This window comes from Chrysochloris asiatica, unplaced genomic scaffold (genome assembly GCF_000296735.1).
Source record: "Chrysochloris asiatica unplaced genomic scaffold, ChrAsi1.0 scaffold00040, whole genome shotgun sequence".
NCBI classification, from domain to species: Eukaryota; Metazoa; Chordata; class Mammalia; order Afrosoricida; family Chrysochloridae; genus Chrysochloris; species Chrysochloris asiatica.
In genome coordinates, this window is record NW_006408558.1 from 18,415,355 (window position 1) to 18,434,875 (window position 19,521).

A 19,521-nucleotide genomic window follows, 5' to 3' on the forward strand; every position below is an offset into this window, starting at 1 on the left:
TGGGCCGGCGCGCCACGACCGGTGCCCTCTGCGCCCAGGTAGGTGCCGGCACCGGGCCGCTTTGTCCGCTTTGTGCGGCAGCAAGAGGACTGGCGGCGGCGGGGCCGGAGCTGGTTGGGCCCGGAGCGCAGGGAGCATCACGCCGCTGGCCCGCTCCCGTGGAATCCCTGGAAACAGACCTCTGCCACCCACCCAGGTACCAGGTTTAGGTCTATGGAGTCTGGCTGTCGGGACGTGGGCCTCTTGGTAGCCTAGAAAAGAATATGGAAGAGTTCGGACTGACGAACGCGTCAATGAATGGGGTCGCCTGGCTTCAGAGCGGGTGTGACAGCGCCACTGTTCCTGTCCGGAGGCTTGTCGGCAGACAGGCCGAGCCGGCGTCGGGCCAGGTGCCGGTGTCAGTGAAGCGTGCTGGGGGCTTCGCTCGGGAGCCAGGTGGTATGCTCGCCTCGGTGGCAGCTCCACGGTCTCCTTTATCCTCATCACGGTGTGTGTGAGTGGGGGGACTCGGTTGGCTGTAGAGACCGTAAGGGCTGACAGAAAGCGAAGCTCCTTCTCGTGGTGGGGAAGTGGTTGTAAGGTGCTTCTGTGGCCCGGACATCTAGGGGGACTGTGAGGTCTACCACGGACGGAACTACAAGGTGAGGCCTCTGCCTGGCGCTTTCCAACTCCAACCCACCGCCCCTATTTACTCGCCACTCGGGTTTGAACTGCTGGACATTAGTAACCCTCAGACATTGCATGCTTGTGTGAGATCAGAACCTCTACTTGGCCTACTACCTGACCAGGTAGGTTGTTTTTTATCCCAGCGATGCTGGAGAACTGGGAAGTGTCCAAGCAGGGCCAGGGTGGCCACAAACCAGTTTTCCTTAATGGCGAAGAGAGCAGAGTTCCAAAGAAGTCTCTTAGACTGAAGTGCTGGTGACCACTCGGCATACTCAAAAGAGCAAAGGTTTCAGAAGGGAAAGTTTTTATAGATCTTAGACACGTTCCTTAGAGAAATTGATGTCGCCCAAGCCTGGACATCTGTGGCAAGCAGAGGAGTGAAAATTAGCTTGAATAAGTCTGCCTTGATCAGAGAATTCTGGAGAGAAAAAAAATTAAACAAATTCCACCAGTTCCTAACTTCCTAGGAGTGGAGTTTTGGGGTTTTATCAGGACCGTAGTCTTGAGAAGAATGGTTTGGGGCTTTGTTTCTCCTGCCTTCTTCTACTCTGATCATCCTTCGTGCATCTCTCTCTTGCCTGCCTAGTCGTCCTGAATCTATTTGTGATTTCTATATCTGTGAATCACCCTGTTGGTCCTTCCATCTATTTTTCAAGTCAAATAAGAGATTTTTTTTTTCCTTTGCCAAAGTCTCCATTTCGTCTAATGTATTATTCATCCCACTATCATCAATTCAACCCTGCCTCTGCTAGCTCTCGAGCCAGCTTGTCCTCCTCCTGCACATCTGAGATGTGCCCAGCTCTCTTGGTCTCACAAGATCTAGCACTCACTTCGTCTTCATTTTCCTCTCTCATTGTTTGAGGTTCCTGGTTCTTTGTAAGTCTTGGGGGTCTCCAAGGAGAAACTCTATTTGAGTATAGTCTAGGGCTAGGCCAGATGAGTCTCAGGAGCTGACCCCCAGGTGACAGTCACCCCCAGATACCTTGTGTGTTCTCTGTCCTCATAGCCCTCTAACCAATTCCAGTTGCTCTTTATCTTCCAACTACAGTGTTTCTCAAAGGGTCATGGGGGATGTGGAGGGCAACATTGAGCAGGAGGGGTGAAAATTAGCAGGAGGATTTTAAAGGAAATTAAAACAATAATAATAATCATTTCTCCTCTTCAACCCAATTCCTAAATTCTTCCAAGGAGAGTTTGTGTGTGTGTGAGTGTGTGCTAGCATTATCTGGGCATGGGTTATAAATGCAAGTTCTCAGGCCCCACTGCAGGTCTATTCTAGTGGCAGGACTTAGCAAGTTTCATTTTAACCAGTCCTCTAGGTAAGATGTCAGCTTGAGGACTAAAGTGTGCCTGACCCAAGCCATGGTATTTCCAATAACCTCATGTGCATGCAAAAGCTGGACAGTGAATAAGAAAGACTCTAGAAGAATTGATGCATTTGAGTTGTGGTGTTGGAGGAGAATACTGAAAGTGCCATGGACTGCCAAAAGAACCAATAGATCTGTGTTGGAAGAAGTGCAGCCAGAGTGCTCCTTGGAAGCCAGGTTGGCCAAACTTTGTCTCTCATACTTCGGACATAATTGTTAGGACGGACCAGTCACTGGAGAAGGATATCATGTTTGGTAAAGTGGAGGGTTAGAGAAAAAGAAGAAGACCCCCAGCGAGATGGATTGGCAAAGTTGTAGTATCAGTGGGCTCAAGCGTGGCAACAATTGTGAGGTTGGCCCAGGACTGGGCAGTGTTTTGTTCTGTTGTGCATCGGGTCACTATGAGTTGATATTGACTCAATGGCACCTAACAACAACAACTAGGTAATTAGAGTCCTGGTGTGGTACTGTATGATAAGCACTGGACACTGGTTCAAATCTACTAGCCACTCCAGGGGAGAAAGATATGGTAGTCTGTATCTGTGAAAAATGACAGTCTTCAAAGTCCATAGAGCCGTTCTCCTGTGTCCTGTCAGGTGGCTATGAGTCAGAATCAATCAGACGGCAGCGCGTTTCCAGGTAATTGTGATGCATGTGAGTTTGAGAATCCCTGGTCTGGAACTGTAGCTCTCAGCCTAAGAGTTCTTTAGCTAAGGAGTAGAGGGTCTTTTTTGGTCTCATGTGTATTCCTGCCATGAACTAGTCTCTAAGCCTAAGAAAGACCACTCCTTGAGTGGTGCATACAATTGAGCGCATGACTATGAACTGTAAAGGTTGGTAGTTCTGAGGCATCTCAGAAGAAAGACCCGGCAAACTGCTTCTGAAAGGTCACAGTCGTAAAAATCCTATGGAACAATTCTACTCTGCACACACCTGAGGTCAACATGCGTTGGAAACGACTCGATGGCAACTGGTTTGGGTTTGGATGCTTTTTTTTTTTTTTTGGAAGACAGGTATTCATAGGATGGCAAAAACAGAAAAATTGGGGTCCGTCCAGGTTGAATGTAGACTCTGGTAGAATGTACATTCTGTAGATTCAGTAAAGAGCTACCAAATGGTCACCTCATTTGGTATCTCTTTACTAAACACCTGTTGTATTAGGCTCAGCAAACACAAAAAGGAGTCAGACACGGCCCTTGTCCTCCATGAGTTAACAGTTGAACAAGCGTGGCAGAGCGGCACATAAACAACTAACTGTAATACGATGTGGTAAGTGCAGTAATAGCCGGGCGTCTGAGGGATGTGGGAGCGCAGAGGAGGCAATGATCAACGCTCTCCCAGGGAGCTAGAGAATTCATCAGGAGCAGGCTGCCCTGCTTGCAAGCGTGCGTGTGTGCACGTGGGAAGGAACTAGGAGACTGGGCAGGCTTGGGCCCGCAATAGGATTTCCGGTTTTACTTGGCCACCTACAGTGGAGGGAAGAGGAAGGGGCAGCTGCCTTTGAGGATTGGCTCAGGTTGAGCAGAGTCTGCATTCAACCTGGACAGACCCCAGGCCTGCAGCTGGTGGACAATGGCAATATTCTAGCCCTTACCTTGGGCCTGGTCTTCAGGTCACTGGCTAAGAATAAGGTGCCGGTGAAGCTGTAATCTGGATTCGTGACTGCACCTCCCGATGCCAGTTGATTCCAGCTCATAGTGGCTTGATAGAACACAGTAGAAATGTCTCATAGAGTTTCCAAGGTCGTAAGTCTTTTTACAGAAGCAGACTTCAGATTTCAGAAATGCATAGGGTGAATCAGGCTGAGGACTCTCCAGTGTGGAGAGATTGGGGGTCCTGGAAGAAAGTGAGAGGGACAGGCAGGCTAGGAAAATGTGAACAAGGAGACCCCGTGGGGGGAAAATACAGAGCAAGAGCTGGGTACAAGAAACTCAAATAGAAAACTGTGGGGGTTGAGGTGGTAACAGGGATTCTGGACAGAGAACACAGCATGTGGTCCAAAAGGCCATGGGGGGGATGCAGAGCAGGAAACCAACACAGAGATAGGACCTCAGAGCCACTGTGCTGAGTGACCACAGGGGGCGCCATTCTCATGGGAGTCTGAGGAATAAATTCTTGGAGTTGCAACGTGGTGGCCCTGTGGGGACCCTTGATTCTAAGGGCACCAATGCCATCTCCGTTTCTTATTTGTATCATGGCATCCCTGGACACTTAGGACACAAAGCCTGAGTATCTCAAAACTTGATTTGGCCCAAGAAGCATGTAAGCAGCTGAATTTTTAGTTGGAAAAGGGGGAGGTTCCAGTTTCATACTTTCTCTTCAAATTCTAGAACTCTGGGGAGAGGTTCTAAAGAACCAGACCTCCCTGGGAGGCCTCGACCACATGACAGGGCCCCACTAAGATCCCTTCAGAGGACCAAGGTGACTCACCAAAGAGACGCTAAAGCACTATGCCCTTGGGTACCATGCAACTATCAGGGCTATATGGACACACAGTAATTTAGAGGTAGCATCCGAAAGGACGCTTTCTTAAATTTCTGCTCTTTGTGGAGTACAAAGTCTATGGAACCTGCTAACTGGTCAGATAGGAACCCTGGTATGATGTTGTAGGATAAAAACTGGACTGCAGACCATAAGGTTGGCAGTTCAAACCCACCAACTGCTCCTCAGGAGAAAGATGAGGCTTTCTGTTCTCATAAGGATTTACAGCCTCCGAAACTTTCTGCAGGGTCGTTATGAGCTGGAATTGGCTCAACGGCAGTAAGTTTTCTTTTTTAAAAAAAAAGCTGGTCAATTAGAGACTGCTGGAACTCCAAGACTATGGCCATTGGTCATCCTTTAGGTCTGGATCTGAAGTTACCCCCCGTGGCTCAATTTTCAGCCAAATGCTGGGAAGTTATATAAGGGGAGACAGTAACACTAGTGAGGTGTGCACACCATAGAATCGTCAACCATTTACTTACAGTTTAGAAGGGGGAATGGAAGCAAGTAACATAGGGCGAATGTGAGCTAAGTAGTTACCTGCTGATGATTGCAATAAAGACTGGGTCAAGTGTGTGATTCGTTAAATGCAAAACTGAGATCGGCTCTGTAAACCTTCACTAAAAATAAACAAAAAAAGTCCTCAGGCTGAGACAAAAACAAAGTATATGGAAACTGTGAAAGTTAGAACTCGATGGGACTAGCTTGTTTTTCCAGGTCTCAGAAGTTTTCCGCCTTTGACAAAGTCCAGCTTTACCACTTTTCTAGTGCTAGCAGTGGAAAATATTTGAGTTTTCCGTCACTGCAAGTTTTCCACCTTACACACATCCCAGATAGCTCCAGTTTTACTGTGTAAGGCAGGGTTTGGAAAACCCAAATGCCCTCCAGGGCTGAGCAGGTGATATAAATATGAGGAGTGTCTGGGTAAGAGACAAAAGGGAGCGGTGGGGCTTGTGGAAAAATAGAGAAGACAGGCTAGCCTTTAAAGAACCCCCCAATCAGTTATCTTTAAACTTGTTTTTGGCCTTAACAAAACACTCCTGCGGGTTTCAGCAGGTTTTGACTCCTGATCAAAGGAAAAGAAAGCCCATTACTATCAAATCCCTTCTGATTCATAGGAACCCTATAGTATAGTGTAGATCTACCGCACAGGGGTTCCAAAGCTGTAATCTATACAGAAGCGGGCTGCCACATCTCTCTCCTAAAGAATGGCTAGTGGGCTCAAACCTCCCATCTTTTGATTAGCAGCCAAGCATCAGGGCTCTTTCTAAAAGGGGAAAAGATCACAGAAACAGAAGGTCAGGGGATATTTTGTGGAGGGGTCTTTGCAGGGAAAGAGGTCCCAAACAGTTTGCACTGAACTACTAACCTAAGGGTTGGCAGTCTGAACCCACCATGCTGAAGAAGAAAGGCCTGGTGATCTGCTTGAGTAAAAGATGACAGCCAAGAAAATCCAATGGAGCACTTCTACTTTGTAACCCATGGGGGCCCTATGAGTCAGCATAGACTTGCCAGCAGCAGGGTTGGTTGTTTTGTTTTGTGCAGGGCGAGCATGAATGTCAGAACTAGCCATCCCAGAACTTAAGTGTGAACATGACTGCCGATGGTTGTTGTGTGCCTTGGAGTTGGTTCTGACTCATAGTGACCCTGTATAGGGTTTCCGAGAGAACGGCTGGTGGGTTTGAACCGCTGACCTTGAAGTTGGCTGTCTAGTGCTCTACCCTACAGTCCCCACATCAAGGCTCTAGCTAGGTAGGAAAGGCCAAGATGGAAGGGAATTAGAATTGGTCCCAGCCCCTGGGCTAGCTCCCTGTCTAGCAGTTGAAAGTCTTGGGTGACATTGCTGTTGTTACCCCACCCCACGCCCCATGGACCTCCTCCCATACCAGACCATACAGAATCCACAGTAATATGAATTGCCAATTTTAACCACAGAGCAGTCTGTGGTATACATCATTGTAAATGGCTTAAATGTTGTATTTCTTAGATTATATAAATGACAGTGATAAAACTGAACCCTGTTATAGTGCTGTAGGATAAGCACTGGACTGGTAGCCACAAGGTTGGCAGTTCAAATCCATCAGCTGCTCTTAGAAACCCTATACAGGGTCACTATGAGTCAGAACTGACTTGATGGCACACAACAACAAAACTATCTTGTAAAATCTTTCTTCATTGAATTACAACTGAGCAGTTTTTGGTGTGAGTGTCTCTTTCATTTGCTTTGTTTACTGTTTCATTGTCCAAAAAATTATTGATGTAGGGTCACAAATACTAATGACCAGATTACTGTAACTAAAACACCAGAAAATTTGACAGAATCGGCAAGTGTAAAAACACTGATTGTTGTTAAGTGCCATCAGGTCGGTTTGGACCCATAGCGACCCTGAATAGGGTTTCCGAGGCTGTACATCTTTACAGGAGCAGATCGCCTCATCTTTCTCCTGCAGAGCAGCTGGTAGTTTCGAAATGCTGATCTTCCGGTTCGCAGCCCGATTTGTAACCACTACGCTATCAGAGCTCCTTAAAAACACTGATAGCCGCCCCCATCCAAAAAAAAAACAACAAAAACTAAAGAGGATAGAGAGAAACACTGTTAACTGATGATATATGGAGGGGATAATAATCAATGTAATGAAACAAGCTATATGAATGGTTGAATGTGAAGCTGATGATGTGCCCTGCAAACTTTCACTCAATCCAAAATAAAAACATTTAATTAAAAAAAAACCAAAAAACACTGATAGCAATGAAAAAACAGGGCATGCTAGTAGCACCTGCAAACGAAACTCTGTGATTTGAAATGTCAAGGTAATTGGGTTAATAATGACCAGAGCACATAGAAGGTTCAAAAAGTAAATTAGCCTAGAGTTTTAGCCTTGTAGGCATATTGATACAAGGACTTAGGAAAAATGTTTTTGCTTTTCTAACTACAAGAAAATTTTTATTTAAAAAAATACTAAATTTCTGCTGAAACACTGAACACAAATGTTATTGATGGTCATTTTGATGTGACCCCCTTTTAAAAAGGTCACCTGGTACATTCCACACACACACACCCCCCCCACAATGATGCCACTCCTGAGAGTAGTGTTCTTGTAGGTGGCTCTGGTTCAGATCATGCCGTGGCCACAGCACTTTTTACTCAGGATGACTCAACTCTGCCCTAGAAGTTATTTGTATGCAAATATTTGCGGAACAAATTCAGAAACTCCACTGGGGTTAGGGGAAATGTTGGGTTTTCAATGAAAAAGGAGTACTGGGCCTACTGTCAATTAAGTGCCCTCTCCTACTAACCTGGACTCCTGGTATGGCTCTGTGAACCACAAGGGTGGCAGTTCAAACCCATCAGATACTCCTTGGAAAACCCTATGCAGGGTTGCTATGAATTGGAACTGATTCACGGCACTTAACCACAATTACTCTTACTAACCTAGCCAAGCCCACAACCAGGGAGTTGATTCCAATTTACAGTGACCCTATATGTAACATAGCAGAACTGCTCCCTGGGGTTTTCTTGGCTGTAATCTGGTTTCGAAGCAGTTCTCCAGGACTTTCCTGCATCACCACTGTGTGGGATGAGAAGCCCAAATCTAGGAACTTCATACCTTAAACTTTTGCTTCTTTGTACTCCTGGGTTAATTCTACTCCCAGGGCACTCTGTGTGTGTGTGTGTTTTCTCTTGGGGAGAAAGAGGAGGGTGAGACAGCCCTGTCCTTCATGTAGGTCAGGTTTAGCTTCATGGGACCAGTTAATAACAGAAGCTGAGTTTTACCCATAGGAGCACACCTCCCGCTTTCCCTCCCTACCTACACCTCCCCACACCTCCCCACCCATAACTCCTTCCTTCCCCAAACCACATGAGTCACCCACCCTGCCTCTTTCATTCTAGAACCAGAGACTGCCAAGATCCTAGTCCTGGCCCCAGGAAGTACTGCTAAGAATTTAAATACCCTTGTATTTGAGAGCTCCTATGAAAATAAGAAAACAGAGTTGGGGTTTTTTGATAACCTTACAGACCCAGCCCCCTCCATTCTGGTGGCTGACTACTGAAAGCTAAATTGCATGAGACCTTTGGACAGTAGAGAATTTTTTTTTAGTCCCTAACAGCTAGTTGAAGCTCATTTTGTTAGTTTTGAGGACACTGTTAGTTTGCGTAACAGAGGCGTCGATTGGAACTGGCGAGCTGGAAACGTACATGGTCCTAATTTCCCTGACCTGGCAGGGAGCCTCTGTGGCTGATCTCTTAGGAGCTGGCCCTGACTTCTATGAACCCTTAGGGATCCTGGGAATTAGTTGTTGTTAAGTACTGTCCAGTCAGTTCCGACTCACAGGGACCCTGTATAGGGTTTTCGAGGAGGAACTGGTGGGTTTGAACTGTCGACCTTGCAGCTAGCAGTCCAGTGCTTATCCTACAGTGCCACATCAGGACTACTGGGAGTTGTTGTTGTTAAGTGCTATCGAGTCGGTTCCGACCCATAGTGACCCTGTATAGGGTTTCCAAGGAGCAGCTGGTGAGTTTGAACCACCGACATTGCAGTTCAAATGGCTTTGCAATCTGGCGCATTAACCCACAGCGCCACACCAGGTAAAAGATCTCTATCCCTGAGGCTGGAGGCCAGCTGAGATTAAGAATTTATGCCTTAGAGCTAGAAAGACTCTGGCTTTGAACCCAGAGCTGAACCTTCTATCTGTGTGACCTTGGGCTAGTCACTTATCTCTCTGAGGTACAGCTTCCTCTTCAATCAAAAAGGAACAATATAATAGGGCAGGCTTCATCAGGGGTCGTGATGAGGTGATGCTGTAAATGCCGGGGACACATATCACAGCTGACATGGTTACCGTCCCCACTTACGGTGACTCCTTGAATAATAAAGCACACTCACTAGCCGATCCTGCACCATTTTCATGGTCATCGCATGTTTAAGTCCATTGCTAAGTGCCTTCTAACTGAGGGGGCTCATCTCCCAGCACGCTTTTATTTTTTTATTCTTTATTGTGGTTCAGGAGCAAGTTTACAGCGCAAATTGGTTTTCCATTCAACAATTCTTACACATTTTTCTTGGTGACATGGATTGCAGTTCCCACAGTGTAACAGTATTGGTCTCACTTCCTCCCAGTGTTTACACTTCCCTTTTGTCCTTCTTTCCTATCCCTTCCTGCCTTTTGATCTTTCTCCTGAGGCAAACGCTGCCCTTTTGATCATGTATGGTTAATTATGCTAATGAGTGCGTACCTCCCGAGTGTTACTGTTGACTTATGGGCCTGTCTATTGTGTGTTTGAAAACTGAGCTGGAGGTAAGGTCAGTTCCGGGCCTGAAGGGTGTGTAAGGACCACAATCTCAGGGGCTCCACTAGTCTATCTGACCAGTAAGCTTGGACTTTTTTATGATTTTGAGTTTTGTTCCATATCTTTCTCCCACTGTATGCAGGCCCTCCTATTGTGATCCCTTTCAGAGCAATCAGCAGTGGCTGCTGGGCACCATCTGGGTCTTCTGGTGCCAGGATCAAGGAGACTGGGGTTCACGTGGTCTCTCAGTCCTTTGGACTAATTGTTTTCCGTAGCCTGTGATTTTCTTCACTCTGCTCTGGATGGGGGTAAACTAATATTTACCCCTTAGGTGGCCACTCACCAGCTTTAAAGATCCCAGTCTTCCAGCACTTTTTTATTTAATCAGTCTCATTTATTTATTTTGTTTTTAAGTTTTTATTGTGAATTATGTGAGTTTACATGGTTACAAGGGAGAACACCAGCTTTACATTCATCCTATTGTATTTCATTTCATTGCAATGATTGCAATCCCTTCCATGCATCATCAAACAACCCCAAAGGGGCTGCCCCCCCCCACCCCCCATCAGCACACTCTCCATCCCTGAGTGTCCAGAGTCCCCAGCTGCTCCACCTCTCCACATCATCATCTTTGCCTCCATCTCTGGCGTCACTGCTCCTCTGGGTAGGGTCCTGCACTTCTCTCTTCCCACTTGATGGTCCCAGGGACCTCCACTCCTAGACTGCAAAATCAACCACTCCCTTCTGTTTGTTACAAACCATCTACCTTTACATTTCCAACCTTCACAGTCAGTCCTGATAGCAATTATTCACTGTTGTACCACAAGAGTCTTATCCCCATCTCCTTTCATCAACCCTGTCCCAACAGATTGGAAACCACTCAGTGGAGATTCTACCTTCCCCCACCCTCTGAAACTAGGCTCCCTCTTGAAAGCTTGTAAGCCAGTCACTTCTTGCCTTTGTAACTCCTTCATTTTGGGTAGCCAATGTATAAGTTGCCCATCCCTGTCAACCCTGTGTACCAAGGGGGTGGGAATGATCTTCGCTGTAAAGATTTGTTCCCTCTTTTGAGCTACTACATCCATAAGTATAGGTCAAGTTCACAAAGTTGTGGATTACTCTTTTTTTCCTCTTCTTCTTCTAGTCGAGTTCTGATCATCAAGCCATTGAAGCCAAATCAAGTGGGCACTATCTGCAAGTATGGGTGTTCTTGTGCATCTCCCCTCACTTTATATCAGCTGGACGCTTCACTCTCCGCTCTAGACCTCTGTGGCCATGTCACTGTCGCTGGACCCAGGAGTCCCCTGGTCTTGCTGTAACTGCTGGCCAACCAGGTCTCCAGCCAGGTTCACAGGAGTCTATTGAATATGGTCAGACTTAGCTCACAACTTCATTGCTGTTTTTACCCCACTTCCCCTTATCGGTTGCCAGTGTGGTCACCAGCCAGACCACATGCCTGCTCGTGTATTCCCCTTGAGTCATAGTCTTAGAAGGGGGTTTGCTCTGAGGGGACCTGACCACTTGCCTTGATGGCTCCTGGGCGAACAGCTTACTTGTTCTTGTAGTAGTTAGTCAGACTGCCCTTATTGTTTTTGATTTTTCCTGCGGGTCTTTCTTTCAAGAAGTATCTTCTTGAAAGATACTTCTAGCCTCTCCAGGCTGGTTCTGCTTGTCCTTTCAAGTGGAAATTTTCCACCTCAGAAGATTCTGGATGGGGTTCAGGATTTCAACTATGGTCCTGTATAATTCAGAGGCTCTGCAGGAAGTCTCTTTCACTCTTCCAGCACTCTTTATCTGGCAATATTCTGTTGTGATCCATAGGGTTTTGATCACTAATTTTGGGGAGTAGATTGCTAAGTTTTCCTTGCTAGTGTGTCTTGCTTGATCTGGAAGCTCTACTGAAACTTGCCCACTGTGGGTGACCCTGCTTATATGCGGAATATCATTAGCATAACTTTCAGCATAACTTTCAGCATTGTAGCAACATGTAAGCCACCACACTGGATAACACTGACTGACAGACAGGTGACGTAATTAACAATTATCCAGCAGTTTTCCCTGTATCGAGGAGTCCTGGTGGCACAATGATTAAGTGCTCAGCTACTAACCAAAATGTCGGTGGTTTGAGCCTATCAGCTGATCGTAGGAAAATGAGGTGGCAGTCTGCTTCCATAACAATTTACAACCTTGGGAACCCTGTGAGGCAGTTCTCCTCTGTCCTTTAGAGTTGCTATGAATTGGAATTGACTCTACAGCAACAAATTTTATTTCCCTGTAGTAAGTTCCCTAGGTGGCACAGTTTGCACTTGGTGTAGTTCTGGAGGATAAGCAGTGGATTGCTAACCCCAAGGTCAGCGTTTCAAACCCACCAGCCATTCCTGAGAAACTCTATACAGAGTCCTATGAATTGGAACCAACTCAACGACACTTGACAACAAGTACATCTACCTAAAGGTTGGCGGTTCAAACTTACCCAGCAGTGCTGCAGAAGAAAGGTCTAGCGATCTGCTTCTGTAAGGATTATGTTGTTGTTGTTGTTGTTGTTCAGTGCTATCAAGTTGGTTCTGGCTCACAATGACACTGTATAGTGTTTCTGAGGGGCAGTTAGTGGGTTTGAACCACCGGCCTTGTGGTTAATGTTGTTGTTATGTGCCATGGAGTCGGTTCCGACTCATAGCGACCCTGTACAGAGTTTCCGAGGTTGTAAATCTTTACGGGAGCAGAAAGCCTCATCTTTCTCTCACGGAACAGCTGGTAGTTTCGAACTGCTGACTTTGCGGTTCACAGCCTGATTCGTAACCACTACGCTACCAGAGCTCCTTTTGTGGTTAATAGCCCAGTGCTTATCCCACAGCACCGAATCAGGAGTTGGAGCAGTTCTACTCAATAATGCCATGAGTTGTCATCCACAGTAATATGTTTGGTTTGGCTTTTCATTCCATGTAGCAAACAAGGAAGCCTTGGAGAGAGAAGCATACCATGTCCTCTTTCAAACTCCTGGGCACATGTTGATACTTGCCTAATAGTGCGTCCCGTCTTCTTGGTGTCTGGGGGAGTTGGAGTTGGATCTTTTCGTCTCAAGTCGCCGATAGTCATAGGCGGCATCTTGCGTGCTCATGAACAGTCTAAGGATGGAGAGATTTCTCGTATCTAAGGTGCCCTGGACCATGCCAGAGTCACTGTCAGCCCTGGCCTCCTGGAGCCCTTCCTGTCCCTGTGTGTGTATCTGCTATATTCCTGTCCCTCTGCTCCTCCTTGGTAACTTCCCCCCTCTGCCAAGAGGCTGGCGGCCATCAACACAAAACCCAGCTACACCCTTTGGCCAGAAGGCTAGCAGAGACTGGCGGGAGATAGCCTGGTAAGTGGAGGGTTCGGATGGGCCGAGATGGCCCTCACCAGCCACCTTCCCCTTTACAGGAACAGGCGGCCATCACCATGAGCAGCACCCTGTCACCCACAGACTTTGACAGCTTGGAGATTCAGGGCCAGTACAGCGACATCAACAACCGCTGGGACCTGCCTGACTCCGACTGGGACAATGACACCAGCTCTGCCCGCCTTTTCGAGAGGTCTCGTATCAAGGCCCTTGCAGGTGAGCCCCCTCTTCCCACCCTTCTTGGCCTTTCATGCATACCCCTCCCACTGTCCACAAGCCTGATGGGCCATGGGCGAAGCTGCCATTGCTTGTGGGAAGTTCATGACCAAGAGTTCTTGAACTTTATGGGCACTATTAACATTCTATTTATGCTGCTCACTCTGGGGAGACCATCCAAGACCCCACTCCCCAACTCCAACCTCAGAACACACTTCATGTGGTTTGGAACGTTCTCCAAGCAGGGGGAAACTACGCCAACTACCCCTGACACAACTGGGTTCCCTTCTGCTGAATCGAGTGGCTGTCCCACCTGGCTGCCATCCATGGTCAAGTCCCTCCATTCATTCCCTTCCACTCTAACTTGCTGGCCTTCTACTCCCCCCACCTCCCCCTTATCATCCAGCCCTGTCATGGCGTCCTTGAACGCCACTGTCATCCCCCACACCTGTTCTCCCTGCCACTTCTTTATCCACCCTGTCCCTCCCCACCTGCTCCTTCCACCTGCCGTCTGTTCCTCCCCTTTTTTCACCTACCAGTTCCCTCCAGCCGGTCCCCTCCACCCACTGCTGGTTTCCGCAGCCGCCCATCCTCCGGGGCTTCACTCTCTGCCTGCCTCTGCCCCTCCCCTCCCCTCAGGCTAGGGCTCTCTCCTTCAGCGGCTTTGAACACAAACAAACCCGTAGGACGGGCCTCCCTGCGTTCCGTTCTAGGGAGGAGTTGTCATGGTGATGGAAGTGAGGCCACCACCTGAAACCAGCAGGCTGGCGGGCTGGCGTGGGGCTGAGTCACCCACACACCCCAAGGCCACCCACCCAGCCTGGCTTCCCTCCTCCATCCCACCCTCCTCATGTCCACTGACTTCCTGGCCTACCATTCCAGTGGGAGAGGGGGTAACTACTCCCACTCAGAGGGAGTACTCCCCCTACCTAGGAGGTGATGCTCCTACCTGGAGGCAATGCTCCCACCCAAAACGTACAGTCCAGAAATCAGGGAGACTGTACTCCCCAACCTAGGAGGTGATGCTCCCACTTAGGTCCTAGGAGGTGATGTTCTGACCTGGTAGGTAATGCTCCCACCCGAGAGGTGATGCCCTCGTTAGAAGACAGTGCTCCCCCCACCTGGGAACCAGTGCTCCCTCCAGTGGTGGTTTGGTCTCCTGGAAGAAGAGAGACACAGTGGGTGGTGGTTCCCAGACATGGCAGCATTTTTTACAGCATCACCAGGTGACATTTTTACAGTCCAGATTCCCAAGCCCATCCTGGGACACACTGAATTAGACTCTTTGGCTGTAGAGTCCAGAAATCAGAGTTTCTCCAGAATCTGTAGATCATTCTTGTGCAGCCAGCCTCGCAGCAGCCCAGGCATCTCTGTGGTGGACACAGCTCCTGAGGATTCCTGGTAATGTGCCCCTGGGCCTCTCTGACCTGGCTGCGTCTTCAGGTGGTTGGAAAAATACCCATACCAGGTGCTTCTAAGGAGCGGCGAAGACAAAAACTAGAAGCTTATGGAGAATACCACGTCTCTGAGGGAAAGCTTCCTTAGCCCCTCCACTTGTCAAGTCAATTCTGACTCAAGGAGATCCCAGCGTGTCAGCGTAGAACTGATTTCTCGAAGGAGATCACCAGATCTTTCTTCTGAGATACTTTTGGGTGGATTCAAACCGTCAACTTTTTGGACAGTAGTCATATAGGTTAACCATTTGTTTGCTCTGTTCAGGGACTCCACTCAGATCTGATACTCTGATTTGGGGCTCCTGACCTCTAGCACTGTTGTGATCTCTTTGTTCACATAACATAGGCCACCCGGCACTATCATACTTGTGTGTCACCTGGCTGTCTGTATGCAAATAACACATGTCATCTACTCTGTTGTTGTTTGTTAAGCACCGTTGAGTTGGTGCCCACCCACAGAGACCCTATATAGGGTTTCCGAGGAGCCACTGGTGAGCTTGAAGCGCCGACCTTGCAGTTCAAACCGACTTTGCAGTCCAATGCATTAACCCACAGAGCCACACCAGGACACCTGTATGCACATGACACATGTCCCCAGCACTGTCATGATGCCTGTGTGCACATAGCATGTTGCTGTCACATGTTACACAGGATACATGTCACCGGGACTCCAGTTAGGGATGCATCTCCACCACTTAAGTGAGAACTCCTGAAGAGACATCTCTCTACCCTGATGTAACCACACTGTGGCTGGCAACCCACACCCACCCCACCCCACTGTCATCGAGTTGATTCCGACTCATAGTGACCCTATGTAGGTTTTCCAAGATTGTAAATCTTTTTTCTTTTAAAGTTTTTTATTGTGACTTGAGTGATACTTTACATGGGGAGAACATCTGTTTTACATTCATTCCACAGTATTTCGTTTCATTACAATGATTACAATCCCCTCTGAGCATCATCATTCAACAGTATTTTCTTCTATTCCCTCTGGGTTTGTTTTGTTATGTTTTTTTGGATATACACAGAAACACTCATGAATATGTAATCATTTAAACAACCAAAGGGCACATTCTGCAAGCCTGCCTCCTGGCCACCAGCACACAGCCTTTGTCTTTCCCTGAGTCTGGAGCCCTCAGCTGCTCTCTCTCTCCATGCATGACTCTAAATCTTAAAGAAAGCCTCATCTTACTCCTGCAAAACTTTTGGTGGGTTTGATCCAACAACCTTGTGGTTAGCAGTGCATATTCTACAGCACCAGCAGGGATCCTTGTGCCTGGCAGTGATAGGTGCCAAATAAATGCTGAATGAATGAAGATTGGTTGTTGCTAAATCGGTTCAGACTCATAGTGACCCTGTATAGGGTTTCCAAGGAGCAACTGGTGGGTTTGAACTGCCTATCTAGTTTGCAGTCCAGTACTGATCCACACTGCCACACCAGGAGTACAAATGACTGAAGAGAGTGGAGAGGAAGGAAGTGTTGGCTGTATGGGCCAAAAATCCAGAAAGCAACAGAAAGGGATGGTAGATGTGCCAGGCAGTAGTGGGAACGGAAGCTGGGAGCCTGAGAAAGCCTAGCTAAGGGCTCTGGTTGAAAGGGACCTGTTCAGCTCAGAGAGGAAAGGAGCGATATAAAACGGGCACATGATGGGGGTGTCTGACCCCCTCTAACTTCACAAAACTGAAAGCCCAGTGACATCAAGTCCATTCTGAATCATAGATGCTCTAGGACGCAGTAGAGCTGCTCTGCGGAGTTCCCTGTAAGTCATTATAGGGAAAGACAGTCTCATCCTTCTCCTGAGTGACCTGGGGGGGGGGGGGGGGGGGGGGGGGCAGTTCAGGGGGCGTAAAACTTCTTTTTTTTTTTTTTCTGTTGTAGATCAAGTGAAGGTTTACAGATCAGATCATCAGTTTTACATTCAACAAATCCTATACTTTGCTTCATTACAATCGTTGTAATCCCCGCCATGTACCAACAGTTAACAGTATTTACCTCTATTCACTTCAGCGATTATTCTTCCCTGCATCTCCCGCTACCTCCTCTGCTAACCTCCCTCTTGTTGTATATTGTATAGTCATAAATCTCTACAGGAGCAGAAAGGCTCATCTTTCTCCCAGGGAATGGCTGGTAGATTTGAACTGCTGGCCTTGTGATTAGCAGTCCAGTACTTTTTACCTACAACACTTCTACGGTTCCTCTGACATCACAAGAGGGACGGAAAATCAAGATCAACAGCCTAATGCTGATCACTCTGAAGCAGAGCTCAGACATAGCTCCTGTTTCCAAACATTTTGCCAATTCTGACACCAGCCATTCCTTCACGGTACTCTGCTTCTCTGCTGAGTTCAGTAATTCAGTGCAATGGCCACACAGAAGTCAGAGACAATACCCATGATTGCAGAATTTATTAGGGAAGTGGTGGTGGTGGTGGTTATGTGCCATGGAGTGAGTTCCGACTCATAGTATAGGGTTTCCGAAGCTGCACATCTTTACGGGAGCAGAAAGCCTCATCTTTCTCCCGCAGAACAGCTGGTAGTTTTGAACTGCTGACCTTGCGGTTCGCAGCCCGATTCATAACCACTACGCTACCAGAGCTGAGGTTACAATTCAGGTTCAGGAATGACTCAGATTATATAGTTCCTCCATCAGGACAGTCTATTCACAGCCATATCACAACGGGTCTCTCTCTGGTCACTGGCCACTGGGTCCCTTGGGCTGGCCTCTGCTCTGCTCTACTCTGCTCAGGAAAGTGTCCCAAAGCTCTTGAGCTATGCCAATAAGTGCTTGGGGGTACCCCGCTCTACCAGGAGGCCTCCTGCCTGGAGACACTCAGCTCTCTACGTTAGCATACCCACCCTAACTGCCTTACTCCATGGATCACTGTGCTGTCTTGCGACAGACTCCTGGTTCTGTTGCTGCTGTATCTCTACCACCATTTCTGTGTTACATCTGAGAAGTCCGGTGTTCCATCTCTCCCTCTGTGTCTCCTGGATCTAGGAGATTCTTAGCACAGGGACCTCAGATCCAAATGATGTACTCCGCTCCTGGCTTTTCTTTCTTGGTGGTCCTGAGGTCTCCCCTCTACTCTGGAATTGACTCTCTTTTAAGCTTACTGGATGGTCCTACCCTCCCAGGAGAATAGTACACCTTATTTACATAATTAGCAAGCTGTCCAATTCCCTTAGTGGACTGCAAGCACCTTGTTTGCATAATCCCACCCAATCATTTTGGTGGGAGTTACAAGATCAAGGCTAGAAAGTTACCCCTTCGCACCAGTGGGTGATAGTAATACAATGGAGAAGGACATGTTGTTAGGTGCCCTTTGATTTTCAATTCATAGCAATCCCATGTGACAGGGTAGAGCTGCCTCCGAGGGTTTCCTAGGCTGTAATCTTTTTGGAAGCTGACTTTCTTTCGAGGAGCCTCTGGATAGGTTCAAACTACCGGCCTTTTAGTTAGCAGGTGAGCACTTAATGATTTGCGCCACCACGCCTCCTTTAGCCTGGCCAGGTCAGTATCTATTTCTCAGGCATCTGTGCAGCTGGATGAAGTAATGTAAGGAAACGCTGACCCCAGGGCGGGTGTGTTCTGTGTTCCCTGCCTTCTCAAGAATTCCCCTTTCCAAACTTCTGTTTTTCTATTTTCTGAGCTGAGAAGCAAAGACTGCCAGGATCCTGGAGTCCTGGAGAGGGGGTTCTCCCTCCCGGAATTCTCTCCCAGCCCCCAGGGGACATCCCTGACCCGCCTACCGGTCTCAGAAGGTGGGGGCTGGAGGCCCCTGTCTGTACCCAGCCCTCTGTGTTCCCAGGCCATGAGGCCTGCCCGGCAGGTTGGAAGGCGCTGCCTGCTCCTCCGCCCCCGCGGCCTGGCCCAGCCCCGCGGCCGCCCCGCCTCCCCACCCGCTCTCCACCGTCCAACCTGTTTGTCTGGAGCAGCCTCTGTCCGCCAGGTGCGCCCGGACGCGTCCTGAGCCACCAGAGAGCTAGCGTCCCGGACTCGGGAGTTCTGGCATACTAGAATTCTTCCACCGCTTGAATCTTCCATCCTCCTGAATTCCCACCACCTGGGATCCCAGGCCTTCCAGGTTCTCACATAGGCTCCAGGGGGGCCCACTCGCGCCGTCCTGGACCCGCCCGGTGGGGGTGAGAATGGACTCTGGGCCCTGGGCTCTGTAGCAGGCAGTGGCACCATGAATGGCAATGGCCTGACCAGGACTCACAGCAATGGCCTGAATGGGACCGATGAGTGTTACTACGAGGCTCTGGAAGGGGCTCAGAACCCCGGGGGCCTCCTGCTCTCGCCAGCCGCCTTCATCAACCCAGCTCAGTATGCCAGCGTGCTGGAAGGACGCTTCAAACAGCTGCAAGGTGAGCCCAGGGCCATAGGGTTACAAGGGAACGGGGCACAGGTGGGACAGAGAACGCCAGGTATGTGTCTTAGTCTCAGAAATTTGTGCTGGAGACAATGTACTTGCAGGGAATTGGTACAAGGCTCAGAAAACACATGGATGGGCACGGGATGGAATTGGAAGGGAACATGTGAGAGCTGGGAACATGTGTGAGAGCTGAGCAAATGTGTTCCAATGCACCCTACTGCATGTGGATGCCGGAGTCCCATGAAGGCAGCCTCTCACCTCCATGTCAGAAGGTCTTCCACTGAGTGAGGCACTT

General features: G+C 48.4%; 2 protein-coding genes across 2 annotated transcripts in view; one reads left to right on the forward strand and one right to left on the reverse strand.

The window, feature by feature from the left end:
• Nucleotides 1–12,909, reverse strand: part of LOC102816320 (chromosome unknown open reading frame, human C11orf80) — a 150,350-nt gene extending 137,441 nt beyond the window's left edge. Inside the window, exons 1-4 of the mRNA XM_006861063.1 lie at nucleotides 12,824–12,909; nucleotides 338–515; nucleotides 201–251; nucleotides 20–110 (exon numbers count right to left, since the gene is read on the reverse strand). Of these exons, the coding sequence (XP_006861125.1) occupies nucleotides 20–110; nucleotides 201–251; nucleotides 338–515; nucleotides 12,824–12,909 (406 nt within the window). The remainder of the gene's footprint in view (nucleotides 1–19; nucleotides 111–200; nucleotides 252–337; nucleotides 516–12,823) is intronic.
• A 330-nt stretch (nucleotides 12,910–13,239) lies between these two features.
• SPTBN2 (spectrin, beta, non-erythrocytic 2) overlaps nucleotides 13,240–19,521 on the forward strand; it is a 48,851-nt gene continuing 42,569 nt past the window's right edge. Inside the window, exon 1 of the mRNA XM_006860869.1 lies at nucleotides 13,240–13,396. Within this exon, the coding sequence (XP_006860931.1) occupies nucleotides 13,240–13,396 (157 nt within the window). The remainder of the gene's footprint in view (nucleotides 13,397–19,521) is intronic.